The sequence below is a fragment of the Leucoraja erinacea genome, chromosome 4 (assembly GCF_028641065.1).
Source record: "Leucoraja erinacea ecotype New England chromosome 4, Leri_hhj_1, whole genome shotgun sequence".
Taxonomy (NCBI): Eukaryota; Metazoa; Chordata; class Chondrichthyes; order Rajiformes; family Rajidae; genus Leucoraja; species Leucoraja erinaceus.
The window spans coordinates 45,705,920-45,732,389 of NC_073380.1; the positions used below are offsets into that span (position 1 = coordinate 45,705,920).

At 40.4% G+C, this 26,470-nt stretch overlaps 2 protein-coding genes across 3 annotated transcripts in view; both read left to right on the top strand.

The window, feature by feature from the left end:
* The window catches only part of kcnq3 (potassium voltage-gated channel, KQT-like subfamily, member 3), a 309,684-nt gene extending 291,672 nt beyond the window's left edge, over positions 1-18,012 (top strand). The window contains exons 9-14 of one of the 2 annotated variants that reach the window (XM_055634158.1): positions 3,613-3,806; positions 5,125-5,224; positions 9,207-9,338; positions 11,150-11,245; positions 13,057-13,117; positions 14,989-18,012. In XM_055634158.1, the coding sequence (XP_055490133.1) occupies positions 3,613-3,806; positions 5,125-5,224; positions 9,207-9,338; positions 11,150-11,245; positions 13,057-13,117; positions 14,989-15,735 (1,330 nt within the window). In that variant the 3' untranslated portion in view covers positions 15,736-18,012. The remainder of the gene's footprint in view (positions 1-3,612; positions 3,807-5,124; positions 5,225-9,206; positions 9,339-11,149; positions 11,246-13,056; positions 13,118-14,988) is intronic. The other variant, XM_055634157.1, reaches the window with a different exon arrangement.
* Positions 18,013-22,629: 4,617 nt separating this feature from the next.
* The window catches only part of LOC129696340 (HERV-H LTR-associating protein 1), a 44,796-nt gene continuing 40,955 nt past the window's right edge, over positions 22,630-26,470 (top strand). The window contains exon 1 of the mRNA XM_055634159.1: positions 22,630-23,300. The gene's annotated coding sequence lies outside the window, so the exon portion shown is untranslated. The remainder of the gene's footprint in view (positions 23,301-26,470) is intronic.

Genomic DNA, 26,470 nt, shown 5'->3' on the forward strand with positions numbered 1-26,470 from the left:
CAATTTAGTACAGAATAAGGTCCCCCAAACATAAATGCCAGGACACCAGAGAGAGTTCAAAGTAGTGTCAACGATAGTTGAGTTTAGTTTAGTTTATTGTCACGTTTACCCAGGTCCAGTGAAAAGCTTTTGTTGCGTGCTAACCAGTCAATGGAAAGATATTACGTGATTCCAATCACGCCATCCATGGTGTACAGTAGGCTGTGGGCCGAGCATCAAAAATGTGTCTAGAAATAGGATTTTGTGACCCAAGTCACCAAACTACATGAAATTTACCACAGATTTGGATGAAATATAATTGAGAAGTAAGTCATAACTCGTCATTGCCGAAAGTTGCACATTAATTAATTAAACTAATTAGAAAATGAGATCGGGAAAGTAAGCGCCATCTAGTGGCCAATGCCCGTATTACACCATGGGCAGCCTATTCCCGTGTTGCAGTCCATTTAAACTATATATTATTATACCAATATATATAACCTGTAAATATGAATGTAATCATATATAATTAAGTATAATTATATCATAGAAAAATAATATGATGAATATAATTTTGAGTGTTTTTTTAATGACACTGTCGCAGAGGTCCTGCTCCTGAACCAGCTTAATTAATGGGTTAGGGCAGTTCTTGTGGGTTCCTCCCTTTACTGAACCCCACTGACTGCCAGTGTGCAGAGTGGGGGTGATGGCCATAGTGGGACTGGGGCAGTGCCAGGCAGGCATGTTCCAGTCGCTTTAATAGGAAATTAAATGAGACTGCAGCAGATGTACCAGGTTTTAAGGGCTCATGAACCTGCCTAATTAAAGGGTCAGGACAGATCCTCTAGGTTTCCCCATTTACTGAACCCCGCTGACTGCCAAAGTGGGGCGAGTGGGGGTGACGGCCATAGTGGGACTGGGGCAGTGTCAGACCTGTAAGAGGCCTGTCTTATTTCTGATGTAAATGTCACATCCTGGCCAAGAATCGAATGCTCTGATGTTCACTCGATGAATATTCATTTTAAGCTACAATGAGCACGCCATTATCATAAGTAATTCACTCATTGTTTAAATAATTTGACCAAATAAACAGTGAAACGATCCACATTAAAATAAAACTTTATATAATCATTTTTTTCCACAATTTATTTATTTTGTGTACTTTGAACCTTTACAAATGATGCAATGCGCTGGTAGGGCATGCCTACGGTCAGTGTGCTCGACAGTTGCTGTTTGTTGACTATGACTTGTCATAGATCGAAGCAGTCTCTTTGGGGCCGGCTCATCTGCTTCACCATCAGGAACTGCCTCTTGAGGTGATTCACCTGCTTCAGGCTTTTCAGTGTCTTGAACTCAATTGAAAGCGGTAAAAGAAAACAGAAAAGGAATGAAAAGTAAAATAAATCAACATCCTCAAATATATCTTTTCATTTTTCAAAGTAACATCATGTGACCATAAGTAAAAAGATTTGTTGTTTGAGTCCTATCATTACCTTTCTTCCTTCTAGACTTTGCTATTGCTCGATTTATTGTTGTTATGTTGCAGAAGCACTCTGCATGATAACCCGGGATACACTGCTGCTTCCTAATAATAGAAGATAATATGTGTCAGGGTGTATTTTACATCTTTTCATGCTTTATATTATGTAACACACTTTTGTGTGGACAGGCTCTGAAGAGTGGAGGGGCAGAAGCTGCAGAAAAAAAAAATCTCATGTTACTTAGGTCTGCATGGACTTCGATTCATAAAATGTCAATCTCTTCTTAATGTCAATGAGACTGACACTGTAATTTACAGCCATAGATAAGACTTCAAGTGCAGGAGCAGAGGGTGCAGAATAGCTAGAGAAAGAAACATCGCATAGTACCTAGGTCTGCATGGACTTCAATTCATAAAGTGTCAACGTTTATTTAATGTCAATGAGACTTACAGTGTAAGTTACTACAATTGATAAGTTATTTCAATTTTGAGAAGAGGCCACAGAAAAAAAAATGTCATAGTCATTAAGTCTGCATGGACTTCAATTCATAACATTTAAACCTCTTCTTAATGTTAATGAGAATAACACTGTTACCATAGAAAAACTAGTTCAAGTTCACATATCACCAATTCATTTCTACAGAAAAATCAACCATTTCTGACCATTTCTCACTGCAATGGAAGCCTATAAATAGCGATCAATATCCCTCCGTTTTTCTCCCGTTGTCGGGGTCTGAAAATGGCCGCTACAGACGGCACTATGTACAGCCCCCCCCCCCCCCCGCCCCTCCCCCCCCCCCCCCCCCCCCGCCCCCCCGCGGAGATGATCCGCAGCTCCGCATTCGCGAATCAGGACGCTTCTTGATTGAGACCGCGGCTTCACTTTACCGCGAGTACCTAGGCCCCACGATCGGCGCACTTTTTCCCGGTAAGTTATCGCAAGCAGCTCCGAGATTAGCTGTTAAAGAATATTACTCTACAACAAGTTGGCATTAGTGAAAATGTTTAATTGATTGTGTTATGGAAACATAGTTTAGGCCCTCAATTTCATGGATGAATGAACGAATAAATGATATATGAGTGAATGATTAAATGAATAAATGAGTGAATGTATGAATCAATGAATTAATGAATTGAATGAATGAATGATTGAATGAATGTATGATGAATGAATGAAGTGAATGAATGAATTTATTCACATTATTAAAGGGTGCAATTAAATTAATTAAACTCCATACAGATAGATTTTCATAAATTCAGACTTTAGATCTTACCTTTCAGTTAGAGTTGATTCCTGGCTGTCTTAATCTTTGTGTTCCAGCACCTCATCAGCGACTTTGCTTTCAAGGCTTTCTTCTACTTCAATCCACTTAGCAGTACTTTCTTCAGCCTTTTTAATGCTTTTCTCACTAAATACCTTGCTGCAAGTTTCCACGACATTTATTCCACAGAACAACAAATCGTGATTGGCCAACTGGCAGACAACTCAATGTTAAACGTGCTTTGATTGGACTAAAAATTACCTGACATTTTTCCGTTTTTTCTCTAATTTAATAAAAATGCGCAAGTCTTGTTCATAACGAGTTTCAGGGGTGATTTATATATATTTTTTTACACAATATGTGAAAATTTCATGTAGTTTGGTGACTTGGGTCACGAAACTGCAGAATACAGCTCCTCGGCCCACAGCCTACAGGTACACAATAAGGTAATAAGGTAATATAGTGAATAATGGCCATTTTACATCCATCTGAGAGAGTTGACCACGCCTCAGTTTACCATTATTCCCTTATCATGTAACTATGCAGTGTAAATGGCTCAATTGTAATAATGTATTGTCTTTCCACTCACTGGATAGCATGCAACAAAACCTTTTCACTGTACCTCACTACACGTGACAATAAACTAAACTGTTAACTGAAAGTGTACCATTACCTCCGTGTTGCACTGGAGTGTCGCTGCAGATTGTGTTTGCTTGTGCAGAGTCAGAATTCAGCACAGATTTGGAGCTATGTGTTATACTACCCCTGAGGCACGACTGATATGGAAATAATCTCTGGGGCCTTTGATGGGAAGCCTGGGATGTTATCAATGAGGGGATACTGGATAATAACCACTTTGAGAGTATTCCCCTGCAATTGTTTCTGTTACAGCCAGAAGCTGAGTCTCTTCGACCGAGTTCGCATTTCAGGACCCAGAGGTGCCAATGTAAAGAGCAAGCAATTTACACCACTGCACACTGAGGGAGTAGAAGATAGTCCTTCAAAAGACCAAAAGAGTTTGGGTTTCAGTGACCTTCGAGCTGCAGTTCGCATTAAAGCTTTTGGATTCAGACAAAGCTCAGAAGGTACCACAAAATTATTTTATTTATTTTCTTATATCCCAGTTATTCCTTGCTAGCAGATAGAAGTAGGAAGTTCTGCGGCACAGCTGGTAGAGTTATTGCCTTGCAGTGCTGGATATCTAGGTTCCATCCTGACATTGGGTGCTGTCTGTGTTGATGTTGTCCGTTTTCCCTGTGATCATGTCCCCAAAGACATGTGGATGTGTAGCTAAAATGGCCTCTGTAAATTGCTCCCAGTGTGTAGGAAGTGGGATAATATAGAATTAATATGAACGGGTGATCAGTGGTTGGAGTGGACCCTTTGGGCCAAAGAGCCTGCTTCCATGCTGTATCTTTCAATCAATTAATCAAAACTTGAATCTGTATTATTCCATATTTTATCAGTGGGCTTCACAGTCAAAGAGCCAGTGATTTCTTCTTTGGAGAAGTACACCTGCATTAAGATACTGAACCTAAACATTTGCTTTCATGTTAATTGATTGAAGGTGCTGGTGTTGACCAGGACTGCAAGAGAACTCCACTCACTTTCCAAGTTGAAAAAGGGGTTTGGTTTGGTTTGGAGATACAGTGCGGAAACAGGCCCTTCGGCCCACCGAGTCCACGCCAACCACAATCACCTGCACACTAACACTATCTTACACACACTAGGGACAATTTAGAATTTTACCAATTAACTTACAAATCTGCACGTCTTTGGAGTGTGGGAGGAAATTGAAGATCTCAAAGAAAACCCACACAGGTCACGGGGAAAACGTACAAACTCCATATAGACAGCACCTGTAGTCAGGATCAAACCCAGTTCTCCAGCACTGTAAGCACTGTCAGGCAGCAACTCTACTGCTGCACCACTGTGCCGCCGTCTTTGATAAAACATATTGGATTCCCATTGGATTTGAAGTAGATTGTCAGCCTAACTCCTTTTATTACTCTAAATCCAGGCTCTTTTGTAAGTACACACTCGTTGTGTTCAGGCATGTTTATATCCCTATGGTATTTGACATTAAATCCATATTCAATGGGAACATTTAAGTTCCTGACCATGCCACGGTTGCTCAAACCTTTAAATATAATAAGGGGTGGTATTGGTGCTCTTTTTTTAAAATCTCTTTGTTGCTTCCATGCTCATATTAATGGTTTCAGGCTGTTGAATGGATGGACATAGGAAGTATATCTTTTATATAAAAATCTAATTTTTAATAAAGATCTTTTTTTCCTGGAATACCAAAAGTAACAGGCCTGTGACATACTCTATAGACTGCAGTAGGTCTTCTTCAATGATTACACTCTCATAGATAATAGAGCCATTTTCATTAACTTGCAGATGCTGCTGAGGTGGAACAAGAACCTGAGGACAAGGCTTACCAAACTGATCTCATGAATGACTTGATCCCGACACTGAAAACTGTTATCAGAGCAGCAAGGTAGGATTTATTAAAAATTGAAAAATATGTTTTTTGTTGTGCCTTTTTTTAAATACCGACAATTGTGATATTTTGAGATTATTGGAATCAGAAATCAAAAAGGTGAAAGCAACTTTTGTAAAAATTTAAAGTCAATTTTATATTGCTTGATACTTAAACTGCAGAGCCCAGTCAATATATACGTTCTTAAGTGATAGGAGCAGAAGTAGGCTATTTGGTCCATGAAGTCTACCCCATCATTCTATCATGGTTAATCTATCTTCCTCTCTCAACCCCATTCTCCTGCCTTCTCCTGATAACCCCTGACACCCGTACTAATCAAGAATCTATCTATCTCTACCTTAAAAATAAACGATACGACACAATAGAACTTTATTTATCCCAGTTGGGAAATTAAAAACACAAAATACATGAAACATGAAATTAAAGTAACGAGTGGAAAGGATTGGGGATGTGCAAAGATTGGGGAGGGAAGGAAGTGACTCAGACTCAGTCTACCCCATGCAGAAGGGGGAGGAGTTGTGCAGTTTGATAGCCACAGGGAAGAAGGATCTCTTGTGGTGTTCTGTCCTGCATCTTGGTGGAACGAGTCTGTTGCTGAAGGTACTCCTCATGTATTCATTGACTTGGCCTTCACAACCTACTGTGGCAATGAATTCCACAGATTTACCTCCCTCTGACTGAAGAAATTCCTCCTCATCTCCTTCCTAAAGGAACATCCCTTTATTCTGAAGAAACACCAATAAAGCAATGTTTATACACACAACTTCTCTGGCTTCACTATCTTCTATTACAGGGAATAAAATGTTGTTAAAAAGCAAACATGTGCCTGCAAATCAAACGACATGGCTCCATCCAAAGAGCAAACATACGTAAGATGCTTGTGAAAGGAATGGGCAGCCATTTCCTTCAGTTAAATATCGGCAAGGCTGAAGTCATCATCTCTAGCCCATGCCATGAAGTTTGTACTCAACCCCCTTTCCAGCCCACTGTCTCCAGTTGAAGTCTTCACAGCCTTGGTGACTTATTTGTCCAAAAGATGAACCTCTGGGTCTGTTTGCTCTTCATCTTCCAGGTGACTGCTCCCATGTTGCTGAAACAGCCATACTTCTTGTTCTGTATGTGATTATTTTAATGTTTTTCTCACCTGCCTCCCCCAGCCATTAACATTTAGCTTCTTAAACATTCTGCTTATCTATATTGCAACATGCACTCCATTTTGTTTTACCCATGGATTCTATGCTTTCTGACATCCTGGAGTTAGACGTCTCCTGTTTATATTGTCATCCTTGTAATCAAAACTCTGATAGGTCTCCCATCTCCCTGTCTCTATAAACTTGTCTTAACCTACAACTCATCTCACCCTCAGCATTCCTTGAATTGTTAGCCATGTCGTTTGATTTGCAGGGATATGTTTGGTTGCCTTTTAGCAACATTTTATTCCCAGTTATAGAAGATAGTGAAGCCAGAGATGTTTTGTGCAAAAATATCGCTTTATTGGTGTTTCCTCAGAATAAAAGGACATTCCTTTAGGAAAGAGATGAGGAGGAATTTATTTTGTCACAGTGTGGTGAATTGGTGGAATTCATTGTCACAGTAAGTTGTGGAGGCCAAGTCAATGGATATTTTTAAGGCAGAGATAGATAGATTCTTGATTTGCTCCACCATTCATTTTCAGACAGAGGGCACAGAACAGTGCAGCACAGAAATAGTCATGGTAATCCTACAGATGTTGAGATTAGCAATTATTTGAGGAACCCCATAACATAACACTGTCTCCAGTGGACCTTGTTCAGCATGGGAGAGGCAGTAATTGACCACGTCCTAACAACAAATAATGAGTCCTGATTATTATCAGTAACACCATCCCAACCGAATACAAGGCTCCAGGTAATATTAAGTACAATACTAAGTGATCAGCTTTCCTTAAACTTCTGTTATTTTGGTCAAAAAGAATTGTATCCAATGTGGTTTGGAATTCAGTCATTGTGGTGAATTTTATGTTCCCACACTCAGCAAGTGGTGATGCTTAAAATACTCATAGTAGAGAGAACTGTTGCCTCTGTGCTTCAAGCTTGAAATCCACACTGGGAATGTAGAATTGCATGTTTTCTCCTTCTCATACAAATTGAGATGCCAGGGTGAACATCCAGGACTCTAGTTGCAAGGTGCCATCATGATTTAAAAAAAGGGTGTAGAAATGCCACAGAGTAGCAGAATTTATATCTTGCAACCTTGGGGCTTTGTGGTTTTGAGGCAAGAATTAGTTTACAGGGAGAGATAATGCTACCTCTTTAACTTTCCAAACCTTTGAAGTGTAATTGTGACTCTCAAAGTTGGCTCTCGAAACATGGCAGCTCTGTGAATCCTTGTGCATGAAGGATTAAAGTGCACGGTCTATTCACTTATGAACTTCAACCGATACACGAAGCACACAATACCACTCAGCTTTCATATTGCATTACTGACAAAATAAGGACAAAGCCAAAATCACAAAAGCAGATGTTATTTTTACTTTCAAAGTTACTGAAACACAATATATTTTGAACAGAGCAACTGTTATGTTGAAAAAGAAAATCACATCACTTTTTGATTAATATGTCTTGAATTACATAGTGAAGTTGAACCAAACAAGCGTATAATTGTGTTGAATCATTTCATGGGTAAAATCTGACTCCAACAGCTCTCCTTCTTCTGGCATGAGTATGAGAACAGAAGAATTCCCTCTGCAATTTAGAAAGAGCATTCATTATACTGCCAAAGTTGAAGTAGCTGAATTCATTGTGTTTTGTATTAACTTCAGATTAAAGCCCAAACATTGTAACAATTAAGATGAAATCAGTACATTAATTACAGGAAGGAGGCTGCTTGGGAAGTTATTTTTTGAGAGATTTGGATTAAGAGCCATGACCTAAAATATACAACACCCTTAACTTGGAAGAGGATAAAAGATCAGACTTATCAAATTAGCAATTAAACACTCTCGGGCCTGGATTTTGAGAAGGAATAGAATAAGTTCCAATGTTTAAGATTCGAGAGCAGAGGATATGGTGAGTTTTGATTTAAACACAGTAAAGGGAGTAGGATCAGAGGCCATCTCAGAATAAAAGGACGTACCTTTAGAAAGTAGATGAAGAGGAATTTCTTTAGTCAGAGGGCGACAAATTTATTGCCTCAGAAGGCTGTAGAGGCCAAGTCAATGGATGAATGGCAGATTGGCAGATTCTTGATTAGTATGGGTGTCAGGGGTTATGGGGAGAAGGCAGAAGAATGGGGTTGAGAGGGAAATATAGATCGGCCATGGTTGAATGGCAGAGTAGACTTGATGGGCCGAATGACCCAATTTATGAAGGGAGGAGAGAATATAAAACTGTGACAGTAAAGATTAGGGGAGATGAAAGGAGATTTAGAAGAACAACAACCATTAGCGTAATGCTAAAATAAAAGGAGGGTGGAGTGCCATAGAACAGCAAAGTTAGAACAGTCTGTTAGATTTAGTGATTGCCAGCTAACACTTTCCATTATATATTTTACTATCACTAACTGTTTAAATTAGTGTTTAAATGGCAAAATGTGTTTTAGGTTTGCAAGGTCTGTTAAATTCTGGATTATTATGCTTGATTAAATGACAATAGAGATGCTGGTAGACAAAAATGTTGGAGAAACTCAGCGGTTGAGGCAGCATCTATGGAGCGAAGGAATAGGTGATGTTTCGGGTTGAGACCCTTCTTCAGACCCTTCTTCAGAGATGCTGAGTAAGATTAATGCTGCCGGTTTCACAACAGCATGGAATTGCACGTTCTAATTTACAAAAATGAATGCTAAAAAATGAATGATTGAAAATTTATGGGAGAACCTACGCAGAATATCCCCTCAAATATATGTTTCTGACTTAAATGGCAGCAGGAAGCATTTTAAAATTTTACAGTTGGTACTCCAATCCTTAAAAGAGGAATTTAAAAAAAAGTATTTATTTCTGCAGTATACTGAAGTTTTTCCTCAACAAGAAAAAATTCAAGGAGACTTTACGACCTTATGATGTGAAGGATGTTATTGAGCAATACTCAGCAGGCCATCTGGATATGCTTTCAAGGATAAAATATCTACAGTCCAGGTAAATGATGAGGAACAAAATAGAAAATTGAGAAATGGTGGATCTTTAAATGTCATTAAAACACTGGAGAAACCATCCATTCTTACAACATCAGATTCAGATTCAGATTCAATTTTAATTGTCATTGTCAGTGTACAGTACAGAGACAATGAAATGCATTTAGCATCTCCCTTGAAGAGCGACATAGCAAACGATTTGAATAAAAAAATAATAAGTGTCCGGAGGGGGGGGTGGTGATTGGCAGTCACCACGGAACATCGGCACATAAACATGGTTTATGTGCTGATGTTCTGCACATAATCCAAGGTGAGGAATTTCTGTGAGTCCAATTTTCCCACATTCAAAGGTACACAAAATTGCTGGAGAAACTCAGCGGGTGCAGCAGCATCTATGGAGCGAAGGAAATAGGCGACGTTTCGGGCCGAAACCCTCCTTTCCCACATTCACCTCTTATTCTGCAACCTTACAAAATCTGGATGAGATAAACATAATTTTTCTTTCATGAATCAAACTTTTCTCCCCCGAGTCCTTTTACCTTTTCCGGGCAGAGTATATCTACTTAGTTTAGTTTAGTGATACAGCGCGGAAACAGACCCTACGGACCACCAAGCCCGCTCTGACCAACGACCACTAGCACTACCCTACACACATGAGGGACAATTTACAATTTTTACTGAAGCCAATTTACTACAAACCTGCGCGTCTTTGGAGTGAAGTAGGAATGTGGAGCACCCGGGGAAAACCCACGCGGTCACGGGGAGAATGTACAAACACTGTTCAGAAAGCACCCGTAGTCAGGATCGAAGCGGGGTGTCTGGCGCTGTGATGCAACACCTCTCCCGTTGCGCCACCATGCCACCCACCTACTATTGTGTCAGGTTAGTTGCTCGATGGTTGCTCATTTTCCCTGTCTCTCCTTTTTCTTTTTGTGGTTATTTGCTGCCATCCAATCGTTGAGAATATTTTTAGAATCTTTGGAGGTTTTATAGATTGCGTTATTCTTGCGTTTTTCGTCTAAGTGTCTCCAAAGGAGCTATCCAATTTGTATTTGGAGTCCCCAAGGTGGAAGAGATCACATTCTATGCAGGGAATACTGTACACTGATTTGAGAAAAGTTCAAATAAACCATCTGGAAAGTGTTTGGAGTTCTGTGTGGTGAGAAGGGAGCAGGTAAAAAGGCAGTTTCAATAGTCACTCATCAACTAAAAGATTAACTCAGTTTACCTCACCACAGATACTGCCTGACCTGCTCAACAATTTCATGTATTTATTTCTGAATTTCAGCACCTGCTATATTTTTCTGGAGGCAAAATAAAACTTGTAGAAGGTTGCAAAGGAGTGTGTGGTGGGGAGGGCGGAAGATATGAGTGATGACTGATGAACTCATTAAGATGTTGTGATGTATAGAATTCTTTTGGAATGCTGAAAGTTAAGGGTGAGGGAAAGTGTGTGTGGAAGGTGGATATACTGTGAGTTCTGTTGTGGTTGTGGTAAGGATTAGGAAGAGTGCAAGTAGAAGTCATAGAGTCAGGGAGTCTTACAGCGTGGAAACAGGCTCTTAGGCCCAACTTGCCCACACCAGCAACATATCCCATCTACCCTCCTGCACTTGGCCTGTGTCCCTCTAAAACTGTCCTATCCTTGTACCTGTCTAAATGTTTCTTAAACGCCGCAATAGCACCTGCAAGTGTGGGAAGTGAAATGGACTCAGATTCAGATGAAAAATCATCAATCTGACACAGTAACTGTGCAGAATTATTCTGCTCACAAAACCTAGCGTGGTAATTGTGTATCATGCTTTTTCTTTGCAGAATTGATATGATTCTAGCACCTGCAAACCCTTCAACTCCAAAGCAGAAGAAAACAAGCCTGAAAGGTTTTATGTATCCTTTACAACAGTCACCCAAGTAAGGAATTTATAGGTTAATTATATATTTATGCATTTGCCCAATGTTATAACTCATGACAACCCATTCATCATTAATTCTGTAGATTGTATTGCCCTAATAGGATAGAGTTTGAATCAGCAATACGATTGTGGCCTTTTCTACAGGCCCTCATTACAAATGTGTATTATACATTTTAGTATCAGATTATCGAGAAGAAATTGAAATTTATTTATTGAGCTATGGGGATTGTGCTTATACTTTACTGAACTGGATGGAAAAAAAGTTATTTCACTGTACCTTTGTACATGGCATGTCACAGTGGTGCAGTGGCAGAGTTGGTGCCTTACGACGCCAGAGGCCCGGGTTCGATCCTGACCAGGGGGGTAATTTGTGCAGAGCTTCTACGTTCTCCCTGTGACCACATGGGTTTTCTCCGGGTGCTCCAGTTTCCTCCCACAATCCAAAGATGTACAGGTTTGTAGGTTAATTGGCTTCTGTAAATTGTCCCTTGTGTGAAGGATAGTGTTAGTGTGCAAGGTGATCACTGGCGGCGGACTCGATGGGCTGAAGGGCCTGTTTCTGCGCTGTATCTCCAACAGGTCAAGTAAAGTCTAAGGTGATGGGACAGTGGTGGTGGGGATGTGTTTGTAGATCACCAGTAGCCTTCATTTGATTCAGTGAAGACCACATCTGTTTTTTCTGGCTCCTGATAAACGCTGCTTAAAAACGGAACCTGTGTTTTTTTTGGTCATGGGCACATCCAGGCCACACGCACTCCTGGAGAGTGGGGAGAGTGGGGAGCCTAATGTCCCCCTTGCAAGTGGACAATATTTTAAAATATTTTTAGATACCCTTGATTCAGGATTATCCCAGAACCCTTATCAGGGCTAAGTGGAGGCCAAGTCAGTGGATATTTTTAAGGCAGAGATAGATAGATTCATGATTCGTTCAGGTGTCAGAGGTTATGGAGAGAAGGCAGGAGAATTGGGTTAGGAGTTATAGATCAGCCATGATTGAATGGTAGAGTAGACTTGATGGGCCGAATGGCTTAATTCTACTCTTATTCCTTATGACCCTTAAGAAGTAACCTATATCCAGTGTAAATGGGTTTGGCATATCCAGTACATTCCTGATATGGGAACATGCTGGAATATGCCAGAGAAGCCAAGGACCTTTAAACCAGGCTAGATCTCCAAAATGGGATTACAAAGTTATGTAGAACATCTGTATCAAAGAAAATGACTGATGCCCTTCAGTTAACAGTTCAACAACAAATTCCAGAGCCTGAGTGGTTAAAAAGAGGTCCTGTTAGAAAAATGGTCTGTTTATTCTTTATTAACATCAGGACGGTACAAGTACATAGACTCAGAATAATGAAGAAACAAAGAACTGCAGGTGCTGGTTTATACCAAAGATGGAGGCAAAGTGCTGGATTAATTCAGCGGGTCAGGCAGCATCTCTGCAGAAAAAGAACAGATGACGTCAGGTGGAAAGTCTGAAGAAAGTCTGAAGAAGATTCCTGACCCGAAATGTCACTCATCCTTTTTCTCCAGCGATACTGCCTGACCCGCTGAGTTACTCCAGCGCATTGTGTCTATCTTCAGCATAATGAGCCCTTAAATGGAAGAGTGTACATGTTACTTTTTAATACATTAAGATTTATAACTATATCAAGGAATTACAGAAGGGGCAAAGGAGGCAGAAAGGAATATGGTGAACTATTTAAAATATCACCGATTCATGAAGGAATATTATATTAGTATTTGCTTTATGGACCTTTATTCATTCAAAATTGTTCATTTGGATCTGATTTTAATATTATCCATTAGAATTGATCCTGAGGCTGAAGACCAAAGTATGATGGGAAGATTTGTCAAGGTTGAAAGACAGGTAATGCTTCAATGTATTGGTCTCAATGCAAGGACAATGCAGATATGTTTTATTTTAAAGGACCCTGCGGTTCTCTCTTTCAGACTGAACATCTTTGCTGTGTGCTTTCACAGTTCTTGTAAACTAGGGAAACATAACTTTGCCTTCTCACTAGCCACAATCCAATCCATGCTGTTATCAGGTGATTGAACCATCCTCCCAACAACTAGAGAGCAGTCCCGAACTACCTTTTACCTCATCGGAGACCCTCGGACTATCTTTGATCGGAGTTTGCTACTTTACCTTGCACTAAATGTTATTCACATTATTCCCTTTATCATGTATCTGTATACTGTGCATGGCTCGATTGTAAAGGGCCTGTCCCACGAGCATGTGACTGCATGAGACAAGCGCGACCTAACGTTGTCGCTTGAGCCAAGGCCGGTCCCACTTCGAATGCCGGAGCCGTATGGAGTTGTGCGTAGCTGGTCCCGACATCGTGCGGGGCTCCGAAAAACTGACACTGTCCAAAAATTCCATGCGGCAACGGCCTGCCGGCCTGCAGCCGCATTGAGGCCGTACGCACCGCATCGACGGGTGTGCGCAGCGTCTCGACACCGTACACAGCGTCTTGACGCCGTACATCACACACATACTTCCCGCGGACTTCGCTCGAACTTCACGTCAACTCGTACGGGATCACTCGACCTCTGCGCGGCCCCCGCTTCCGGTTTGGTCGCGCTCGCATTCTCTCTGTGACAGTATGGGTTTCCTTCAGGTGCTCTGGTTTCCTCCCTAGTCACAAAGACATGTAGGTTAAATGGCCTCTAAAAAATGCCGTGAGTGTGTAGGAAGTGGCTGAGGAAGTGGGATAGCATAGAACTAGTGTGAATGATAGTGTGATCGATGGTGGGTAGAGACTCAGTGGGTTGAATGGTCGGTTTCCATGCTGGATCTCTAACACTAAACTTAAAGAAGTCCCACTTCTCCCATTTACATCTCCTCGAGACCAACCTCCAGCTGCTTCCACTTGCTCACAGTGCTGTGCCGTCATGCAGCATGTACCTTGGAGTTTCTCAGAGTTGCAGGTAGTCCTCCAGTTTAATTACACTAAGTATATAGGATAGTCCTAAGAATGTTCATAACTCTAAGTATTCCTGTAAACTAGTTGTTAAAGTATCACAAGGTAAAGTATTCACTGTATGGTGGCATATTTTAGAAAGATGCCTTTTCCAACTGAGGCCATTTGATCTGCATGCCAGCATCCTTGTGTTATATCACTGACAGTTTTTGCTGAATTAGATTGAAGCAGTTGTGGATCATCTCACTGTGTTTACTCATAGGGATACTGAGAAAATCAGTAGTTTTGGATTTGTTGATCATATGTCACATAAATGACAATTAACAACATTCATTTGTTCGGGGCCTGAGAAACGATGAACAGTTGAGACTCTGTTTTTTTTTACTTTGGTTTAGTTTAGTTTCGAGATACAATGTGGAAATGGGTCCTTCAGCCCACCGAGTCCACGTCGACCAACGACCACACGTTCACACAAGTTCTATGTTATTATACTTTCTCATCCTCTCCCTTCATGCTAGGGACAATTTACAGAGGCCAATTAATATACACACCCACACGTTGGGGTTTGGGAGGAATCTGAGGGAGGCACCCTGGGGAAACCCACACGGTCACTGGGAAAATGTGCAAACTCCACACAGACAGTGCCCGAGGTCAGGCATTAACTCTACCAGCTGCACTTACAATACCATTATTTTCCCTTTTTGAAAATATCCTCAATGAAAATTGAAATCCAGGATGAATTTTGAAGATCAAAAGATCTAAAGATGTCTGCAGTTATGAAATTGATTGCATTTTCTCTGATCCATCACAGGTAGACGGAATGGAGAAGAAGATTGACTTCCTGGTAGACATGCACATTCAGCAGATGAATACACAGCAATCTGCATCAACTGGGTATTATTCAACAAGAGGTGCGGGGCCTTCCACTGGGCAAAGTCCAGTTGACAACAAGGTGGAAGACAAATACTCTGAAATTAAAAGAGTCATCTCAAACTATACTGATTCCTGCACCTACATGGTGCCTCAGAATTGCTATCAAGTCCAAGTCTCTTCTGTTGCTCCTTTTGGTTTCTTCAGACAGAGCACGGGAAGTACAAAGTTCACATCTTTAGCTGCCGACTTGTCAAGATTTCCCCCACCTCCTGCTCCATCGTATACGGAAAGACCAACGGTTCTTCCAATCTGTTCACTGACAGACACACCAGATAACGTATGCCCTAGCTATCAGGGAGGAAGGTTAACAAGTCCCTTCTCGGACAAAGTAACAGCGAGGCAGGGAAGAAGCACACAAGACAGTGACACCCCCGTCTCCCTACTCTCGATCAACCATGACGAACTGCAGCGGTCACCAAGTGGTTTCAGCATCTCTCAGTCAAAGGACGACTTGACATTTGGATTTTATGGGGGCGGAAGTTGGCCTAAATCAAAACTTTACTTAGCAGAGGGTGAAACAGACACGGATACTGATCCTTACACACCCTGTGGTTCTGCACCACTCTCATCAACAGGGGAAGTACCTCCTGATAATATATGGTCAATGTCAAACAAACCAGTTTAGCAGGAGTGACTGATTGAATCATATGTACAGTTGATATTAACAAGTTCACATTCCTTGCTTTATGCAAAACCTCCAGAGCTGACAACGTTGCATGTAATGCATGGACATTTTGCTAGATAACTGTTAACATTTTTAATATTCCAAGAGCAATTGTTTTGATAAATACATTTTGAAAGTTGTAAAGATTTGCATGTTAGTGCATGAGCAATTTGAACAATATTAATAACAAAGCTACATCTCTTCTGTGTTATTGTATAGTAATGATGCAATTTTAATCCCTACAATATATGTGGGTTAGAATCTATGCAGAAAGTTAGTCGGTATATTTGTTTTTAACAGAGCTTTAACCTGCAAATAGGCTCTCCAAGAGACAGCGTTCCTTTCATTAACCTAACTTACTGAATGGGTTTTTCCTTGGCATTTCTTTTTCTCGTTACATTGTATAACTGCAATTTTGCCACCAAGTATAAATATTGGGAAATTTCGTCTGAAAAGTTTAATTTTAAACTGAAAGCCAAATTGAAAAATCTGTTCCCTTGTACTGTAAAAAAACTAGCAACATTTGTGAAAAGCAAAAATCCCTAAAGCCACAATTTAGGGAGCTGGTGGAACAAAATAAATTAAGGGATCAACTAATGGTGATTACAGTGCTACATCCTACATGGTGCAAATACACAACCGTCGTGCCCCTATTGTGTATGGGTTAAGGATTTTGTTTTCAATCCTACAAACACTTTCACAATCTTTTGCACCACTTCAAGTGCACTTACCTTGCCATGTCTTAAATGTAGTCAAATGAACTACGAACAGAAGGCTATTGTTAGTTTTATTGGACTAACTGTAGTGTATAATGATGGTAGAAACTGATGGTGGGATTTTAACAAATGTGGCGTATCACTTTTTTTTTTCAGTTTTGTGTGTGGCAAAGCAGAACCTTTGTGAATCTGCAGCTTTCATGACTTTATTTGAAAGAAGTGATAGAAAATGCAAGGAATTATTAATTCTGTGCTAAAATAATTGAAGTAGCTGCAGATGGAATAAGTAGCGGTAAACTGTGGATTGAATTAAACTAGAAGTTTTATGAAACAGTAGAGTAATATTTATGTTTAATCAACAGTAGATTGCCTAACCAGGTACATGCCATGTCTCTCGATCTCTTGGCCGGCAGTAAGAATAGTTCCATATTACCACACCTATTTCCTCTCTCACCAAAGTAAATTGTTCATATTTTTTAATTCAACTTTCTAATTCCAAGAAACTTGCACAAGGAAAGGAAGTTACCAGAATATGAGAGAGTTCGTACTGATGAATGTGCTCCTTTGTCATTGGACACCATAGAGAAATATTTAATAGTTTTCCCTTTTTGCCTGTTACATTGGATTACGTCAAATAAAGGCAATGCATCTGAACAATAGTGCAGCCACTTTCCTTAGCAGTCATTTGGTGTATTTTCTGTGCTTTCTGCCAGCACAGTTGACATTGAATTATATGTTACCATTGTGTTTTAAAAGAAAAAGCTCACTCCTTGAGTCTAACCCATTTGCAAGACTAAATCAAATCGGTGAGAGAGTACAGCTTTAGCAGGATATAAAGTATTATCTTTAAATATTATTTTAGTTCAACCGAAACAGATGCAAGATCTTTCAGAATTTAATTTTAGAAAGGAGAACTGGTATAAAAAACATATTTTTTAGATTGGATATCAGATCAATTGAATGGCAAACAGGCCAAACATAATATCTATTTGTTACAGTTCATGATATTTTCAATAGTCCAAAATAAAAAGAAAGGAGAGGGATGCTGTCTCTTTAAGAGTAAAGTATGAAAGGGCCTGCCATACCTTTTGTAACATTAACAATTTGTTCTACTCTGTGTTTTATAACAATATTTCAAACTATTAAAGGTATATATACTGAAACTGAGAATAGCTGACAGGTATTTGTGCCTTGCACAGGAGACAATTTCTTGATAATTATAAATGAGTGAATACCAGTTTGCTGTTTCAAATTAAAGAGAAACATGATTTTCAAACAAGTGGCCTTCAGTGCTATTTCTATGTTTTGTTATCTATATTTCTAATCAACCTATTTGAATTGTTCTTGTAACCTATATTCTCAACTACCCAACCTTTTGGAAGATGTATGGTTGTTACTTTACTGTATGCATTATTTAAACCTATATTTAAGATTAGTTATTCTATTATTTATTTACAATAGCAACAGTTATAAATAAATGGATATTAAACAACCCTGTGTTCTTCTGCTGTAACATGCTATCCGTCCTCTAAGTAATCCTGTTAGTTAAGATGGGCGGTGTGGATAAGGGTACCTTTGGCCAACAAAACTTGCTTTCAACAGTCTTTACAGGACATCTGAGATAACCAAAACTTTGCCAGACTGTTTTTTGCCAAAATATAACAGAACTAAAAACAATGTCTCTCCTTCTCTGAGTTGCCTCAATACTTTTAATGGTGCATGAATCTGGCTAGAGTGTATAGGGCTGACATTTTCCCATCCATGTTTGTTATTATTTCCTCCCTAGGATTGTCAGAAGTTTTAATCTGCCCCCACATTACAGTGCAATTCTCTTTTATAACATCCAGTTCTATCTGCGAACGGCAAACTTTGTAAAACCCGATGTGTCAGGCAGCATCCGTGGAGGTGAAGGGATAGTGGGCATTTTGGGTCGAGACCCTGCATCAGGACTCACCTGCATTGTCTTCTGTTCTCCATTCAATCTTCACGTGGTTTAATAAATTCAACAATTCCATACGCCCACAAATAATGTTTGAAATGTGGAGCATACAGTCTTTTTGTCGTGTACAGAATTGCTGAATGGACTCAACGGAATGAGTGCAGTCTCATCTTGTCAATTGTAGGTGTGAAACTCAATTGATTTTACCTCAGACTACACACCTCCTCCATTCTGGCTCTTTGGCTTCATAGAACAGAAAGTGCCGGAGTAACTCAGTGGGTCAGGCACTTTTTGCTTCACACCTTGTTTTTGGGCACTTGTAATAGCACAATGTAATTTTGAAACTCCCATAAACTAGCATTCATCAGCATTCGTCAGCCACTGGGCCATTTCCTCTGGTCCTTGACTTCACATTCTATACTGGCAGCTACTGAAAATTACTGACTGCGCAATTATTAAAATGTTCAAGTGTATTTCTTGCTATTCTTGCTATTGAGGGAGTGCAGCGTAGGTTCACCAGATTAAATCCCGGAATGGCAGGACTGACATATGATGAAAGAATGGATCAATTGAACTTGTATTCACTGGAATTTAGGATGAGAGGAGATCTCATAGAAACATATTAAATTCTTAAGGGATTGGACAGGCAAGATGAAGGAAAAATGTTCCCGGTGTTGGGGGAGCCCAGAACCAGGGTCACAGTTTAAAAATAAGGGGTCATCCGTTTAGGACTGAGATGAGGAAAAACTTTTTTTATCCAGAGAGTTGTGAATCTGTGGAATTCTCTGCCACAGAAGGCAGTGGAGGCCAATTCACTGAATGTACTCAAGAGAGAATAGGATGTAGCTCTTGAACGGAAACAAGGGAAATGGAGAGAAGGCAGGAACGGGATACTGATTCTGGATGATCAGCCATGATCATATTGAATGGCAGTACTGGCTCGAAGGGCCGAATGGCCTCCTCCTGGAACTAATTTCTATGTTTCTAGGGTTTCGAAGAGCTCTGTACACAGTTTCTGACACTTTGCTGCATCCTTACCAATGAAAGGCATCAACAGCAGACTTAGGCCAAGAATTACATAAGAAATACGTATTCTGCTGAGACAGTGAAATGACATTTGGTACAAGTGCTGGGAGTTACACATAATTATGAGGGATCTGAACTGTTCCCATCGGAATGCATTTGCAGGATCTACTGAACAGTAATGGAAACCATGGCACCATTGCCATTTCTGCGTGCTTGTTCCCTGTCGGCACCTTGGAATTCTGCTCTGTGTGAAACTGTGGGAGTAACTGAGCTGTTCTTCCATTTTGCCTTTCAACATGGGCAGCACTTCATTCTGTGAGAATCGAACCTTACTCCTGTGAATGTACCCTTCAGACCTCGGCTGAACCTGCCTGGTGCCGGTGACCCATAGAGTTAAAAACAAGTCCTCTAAACACAAGGAAGAGCTTGTGAACTCAAGACTACACCTCCACACCCTAATCTTCCTACAAGGTTATTTTTCAGTGGAAAGTTACTGGATGCTGGATCACAATAGTTAACCCTGTAAACAAGTGCATGTGACTAACCTTACTTTTATGCTATCAAAAATGGCATAAAGACACTGCCTACTTTGAATCCACTGGACAGTCTCTCACTTGACTGTTCTTCTCAGAGAGTGATAGAGTGATACAGTGTGACACAGGCCCACACATATCCACACATTGCCCACACATATCCCAGCTACACTAGTCCCACCTGCCAGCATTTATTCCATATCCCCTCCGAAACCTGTCCTACCCAGTTACCTGTCTAACTTTTTCTTCAATGTTGAGGTAGTCCCTGCCTCAACTATCTCCTCTGGCAGCTTGTTCAATACATCCACCATCCATTGTGTGAAAAAGTTACCTTTCAGATTCCTATTAAATCTTTACCCCTTGTCTGACAAGTTATTGCGAATAAAGGAGCTACAGTTTGATGGTCACTCATGTCTCGTGTGAATTACTCCAACAACTCCCCATAGCAGCCAGACAGCAGCAATGTAAACTGTGGCAACCACAGACAGGAGAGGCTGGAGTTGAGAGAGGAAACCGCTCTAAATCTAGCCCAAGGGACCCGACATAGTGAAAGGCTTGGATAGAGTGGATGTGGACAGGATGTTTCCACCAGAGGGAGAGTCTAGGACTGTAGGTCATAGCTTCAGAATTAAAGGACGTTCTTTAGGAAGGAGATGAGGAGAAATTTCTATAGTCAGAAGGAGGTGAATCTGTGGATTTTTTTGTAGATTAGTACAGGTGTCAGAGGTTATGGGGAGAAGGCAGGAGAATGGTGTTAGGAGGAAGAGATAGATCAGCCATGATTGAATGTCAGGGTGGACTTCATGGGTTGAATGGCTTAATTCTATTCCTATAGCTTATGGCATTATGACATTCCCATTGGCCGGATGAGTACCAGGAAGTGAGTACGTGGAAACAAGGAACTGCAGATGCTAGTTAATACACAAAAGGAGCAACACAAAGTGTTGGAGTAACTCAGCAGGTCAGACAGCGCCTCTGGAGAACAAAGATAGATGGCGTTCTCAAACCTAAACATCACCTATCCAAGTTCTCTAGAGATGCTGCCTGACCTGCTCAGTTACTCCAAGGAGGTGTTCAGGAGGTGAGTTCTGTGAGAAAACAATACAGGTGGCCGATTCTGGAATCTAGATTGAAAAACAAACCACTGAAGGAACTCAGTGGGTCAAGCAGCATCTCAGTTTTAGAGATAGTTCTATGTTATTCCACTTTCACATCCCATACAATAGGGAAAACTTACAGAAACCAATTAACCTACAGTACCTGCATGTCCTTGGGATGTGGGCGGAAACCGGAACACCCGGAGAAAACCCACATGGTTACAGGAATAACATGCAAACTGGTCCCGAGGTCAGGATCAAACCCGGGTCTTTGGTGTTGTTAGGCAGAAACTCTACCGCTGCACCACTGCGCCACCCATGCATCTGTGCATCTCTGGAAGCAAATTTATGTTTTGTGCTGAGACCCTGATTCTATTTGGGCCAGGGGAAAATAAAGACATTATCAAGTTTTATCCAAAATGCAAAATGTTTCATTATTTAATTTCTATTAATTAATTTAAGCAACTGATTTCTCCACTATCAAGAACCATGTGTTAGTTGCATATATTCAAAATTGCTCCTTGCATTTAACTTAGTGCTTCCAGGATTGAGGTAGGATTTTGAGTAACAGGCACTCCCCGATTTACACAATAGGCGACTATGTAAACTCGCACTTACGTAAACAATTCTGTACACAGTAACTAGTGCAATCAAGGCAGTATGTAATTTCCACAACACTGTACGCTCACCTACGTTTACATCGGAAACAAGCCGACAATGGTGGCCGTGCTTACCCAGAAGGCCGTGCGCTGCAAAAAGTGTCTCGGACACAGGCAGATGCTGAGATAGCTAATACTCTCTGGGAATTATTTAGGGCAGGGGATGGGAATGGTGATTCAGACATACATAAGTTTTAACTTACGTAAGATTTCACGTAATAAAAGCCATACATATGACAGGGAGTGTCTGTACTTTAATATGCTTACAATACCACAAATATTGTATTTATAAATCTATAAATATTGTATTTATAAATTGTATTAACAAATATTAGTGTGTACAAAATCATAGATTGGTAGATACACAGAGTCTCTTGCCCAGAGTAGGGAAATCGAGGACTAGAGGACATTGGTTCAAGGTGCAGGGGAAAAGATTTAATAGTAATCCAGGGGTAACTTTTTCACACAAAGGGTGGTGCGTGCATGGAACAAGCTGCCAGAGGAGGTAGTTGAGGCTAGGACTATCCCGTTGTAAGAAACAGTTAGACAGGTACATGGATAGGACAGGTTTGGAGGGATATGGACCAAGCGCAGGCAGGTGGGACTTGTGTAGCTTGGACAAGTTGGCCGGTGTGGGTAAGTTGGGCTGAAGGGCCTGTTTCCACAGTGTATCACTCTGTGACTATGAAATATCAGATTATTTCTTCATAAGATCATAAGATAATTTGTGATAGTAGAATTAGGCCAATCATCTACTTTGCCCTTCGATCATGGCTGATCTATCTCTCCCTCCTAACTCCATTCTCCCGCCTTCTCCCTATAACCTCTGACACCTGTACTGATTAAATATCTATCTATCTCTACCTTAAATATTTCCACTGACTTTGCTTCCACAGCCTTCTGTGGCAAAGAATTCCACAGATTCACCACCCTCTGACTAAAGAAATTCCTTCTCATCTCCTTCCTAACACAATGTCCTTTTATTCCGAGGCTGTGACCTCTCATCCTAGACTCTTCCACTAGTGGAAACATCCTCTCCGCATCCACTCTATCCAAGCCTTTCACTATTCTTGTTATATATCCCAGAGTTTTTCCAAGAATTAGTAACTTTTAAAGCAGAACATGCTCTTGTTTGATATTGGCAGAGGCTACGTTTCCTGTCTGTAAAATTATTAAGTGGCCATTAGCTTGTCCAATATTTGCTGTCACAATATTAATTTGATCATCTTTCGTTGCTGTCAGTAGTTAAAGTGATGAAGCTAACCGAGATCTCGGCTGAGATTAACACGTATTTCCAAGCCAGACTGATTTTGGTGATTTGATCCAGCACATACCGCAGAGACTTGCTTCATGGATGATCTAATTTCAAATACCTGAGCAGTGAGAGAAATAACCTGCAAATTCAAAACAGTTTGGATCAGTGGGATCAGTGGCTCAAATTCATTGCCACTTAACTTTTAGAGATACTTCATAAAACTCACACTTTGGATTATTTTTGCAGATGGTGCCTTTGGAATAGCATTTTGAAAACAAGAAACTTTCAGCATAGGAAAGTGGTAAGTCATATGTAAACATATATCTGTTTTTTTTATTTTTGTTACTTTAAATTAAATGTACAATGAAAATGTGTTGTTGGTACGATAACAATGTATGGATTTCTTATTTAAGCTATCCCATACCTATGAGCTCCTTGTTTGAGAATCTAATCTAAATTAAATCAAAAATTAAAGAGGCAGCATTTACTGAAAGGACCAAATGGATTTCCACTATTGATTTGATTTGAACGCATGTTGATTTAGCTAACTTGAAGTAACCCTTGCATTCCCTCTCTCTCCATCCCCACTTCCCGCACCCCAGTCGCACCAGCTTCTCATTCTCACCTAGCAAACAGCTAACAATGGTCTGTTTATTTTATCATCATTACTTTTTTGCATATCTTTCATTCATTTGTTCTATATCTCTCTACATCACTGTCTATATCTCTCGTTTCCCATTCCCCTGACTCGACCCGAAACGTCACCCATTCCTTCTCTCCAGAGATGCTGCTTGTCCCGCTGAGTTACTCCAGCATTTTGTTTCTATCCTTGGTTTGCATCTGCAATTCCTTCCAGCACATTTAGTCCACTATTCCGTTACCATTTTGTGTTTCAATGAATTTCCAAACATAGTGTCCAAGGGCAACTTACAATGGCTGGATACCTCAAGGGAAAATCCGATGTATTACTCTGCCATGAGGTTTGTGAAGAAAAATGAGAAAGTTTACAGTATGTTCAGTTCTGGTAGAAAGAATATCGAGAGCATTAGATAGACGCAAAAAGCTGGAGTAACTCAGCGGGACAGGCAGCATCTCTGGAGAGAAGGAATGGGTGATATTTCTGATCAAGACCTCTTCTTTCTGCTTACTTTGGTCTGACACTTTCTCATCTTTTTGCTGGCAGTTTGAAAGAGAAGTGGCAGCAAAAGAGCTCCTTTTAGGTCAGTCCAAAGCAGACTTCCAAACCTGTGCTTTGCATGGTGGATGTTTGGTACATACTGACAGTGATCCTGGCCACCTACTCCACCCCTGAAATCATTACCACGTCTCGGGATGTCCTAGGTCACCCTCTGAGGGGCTGGGTATGCAGCATATCAGCCCCTTCACCAGTATGCCTATCATCCCTTCTGCATCCGCTTTCTATTTGAATGGGGTCATCAAGCTAAATGGAAAATGTAGATCAATAGAAGTTTTTTTAATCCTTTATCTTAATTATTATTATTATCATAGTCAAAGTCACAGCCCTTCGGCCCAACTCAAACATGCCTATCTAAACTAGTCCCATTTGCCTACATTTGGCCCATATCCCTCTGAGGATTTCCTCTTCATGTACCTATCCAAATATATTTTATAATTATTACATTATAATTGTATCTGCCTTTACCTTTCTCTCTGGCAGCACATTGCCTATACCTATCACTGTCTGCATGAAAAACAGGACCCTTAGATCCTCTTTTGTTCCCCTCTCACCTTAAACCTGTGCCCGCTAAGTTGAAACTCCTCTACCTTGCATAAAAAGACTATGCCCCGCATGATTTGATGCACCTCTATAAAGTCACCCCTCAACCTCCTTCACTCGAGAGGAAAAAATCCCAACCTCTCCTTGTAACTACAGTTCATGCAACATCCTAGTGGATAGTAGAGGTACTCAAGGCCAGGGTCAGTCAATCGCGCTCCATGTAGTTTGGTTTAGAGATACAACATGAAAACAGGCCCTTCGGCCCACCGAGGCCATACCAACCAATGATCACCTGTGCACTAGTTCTATACTTCACACTGCGGACATTTACAGAGGTCAATTAACCTACAAACCCACAAGTCTTTTGGATGTGGGTGGAAACCGGAGCACCCGAAGGATACCCACACAGTCACAGGGAAAATGTGCAAACCGTACAGACAGCACCTGTGGTCAGGATCAGTCCCTAGCAATAAAAGGCAGCAGCTCTTCTGCAGTGCCATGCTATCAGCTGGGCCATCCCCTTTCATTTCGATCACAAATTTTATGTTTGTAATGATGGTTTAGTTTAGTTTTAGTTCATTACCGAGGTACAGCTTTTGTTGCGTGCAGCATATAGATGCAAATGATTTAATGATTTAATCATGTGATTCATCCAGATTTCATTTGTGCTATACATTACAATAAAATTAATTTGCTGAGCACTATTTTCAACAGTGAGGTTGGCCTAGAAATTATCTCCATGTTCAAACATGAAGGGTATGATCCTGTAGTTTCTCTCGAGTGATTTGTGTTCTATGTTTGGTCGATGAGGATATCTGTTTTTCATATTGCCTATGAATACACTTCCATACTGCCCATTCATGGTAACACTGATCCAGGTCTACATTCATTCTGGAATGAGAGAAATGGATTAATATTGCCAGAATGATACTGCTAGTTTCCATTTACAAACCAAAAATGGATAGGTTTGTGAGTTACAAACAGTTTCTGTGTAACTTTTTTCTATATGGATGTTGGCAGGCAGTCAGGGTTCATTTTAATCAAAGTTTAGTTTAGTTTAGCTTAGCTAAGCTTAGCTTAGTTTAATTTAATTTAGTTCACTTTAGTTTAGTTTATTATTGTCACGTGCACCGAGGTGCAATGGAAAGCTGTTTTGGTGTGTGCATTCCAGTCAGCGAAAAGATTATACATGATTACAATCAAGGCTTCCAGAGTTTACCGATACAGGATAAAGGGTACAAATATCCCATTGCTGAGAAATGATAATGTGCCAAATGGTGTACCTGAGCCATGACACTCTGTAACGGCAACGGATGTGCATAATTCATTTGAGATCCCCGAACCATAATCCTGAAATCAAGATGCGGTTTAATCAGCTTATCAGGAAACTGAATGCTTTAGATTGTTATGCAACAATTACTTCTCAAAAAGGATCATTGATCAGGAAATGTTCAGACAAATTAACAAAATGGGTAATCTGGACTGAAGTTACCCTTCAGCTTAATGCCTCTCCTAATATCATGCATGGTTCTCAATACAGATGAATGAAGGGGGCAAGATTGGGTCAGAAAATGCCTAAACAAAATCTTAATTCTGATAAAAAGTATTGATTTAGGAAATCGTGACACGAAAAAAGCAATTTTGTTCATACTGTTTTGCTGTATAATATTCTCTACAGAAGTTTCTTGCCATGATAGTGATGGTTTACTATCATTATGGATAATAATCTTTTG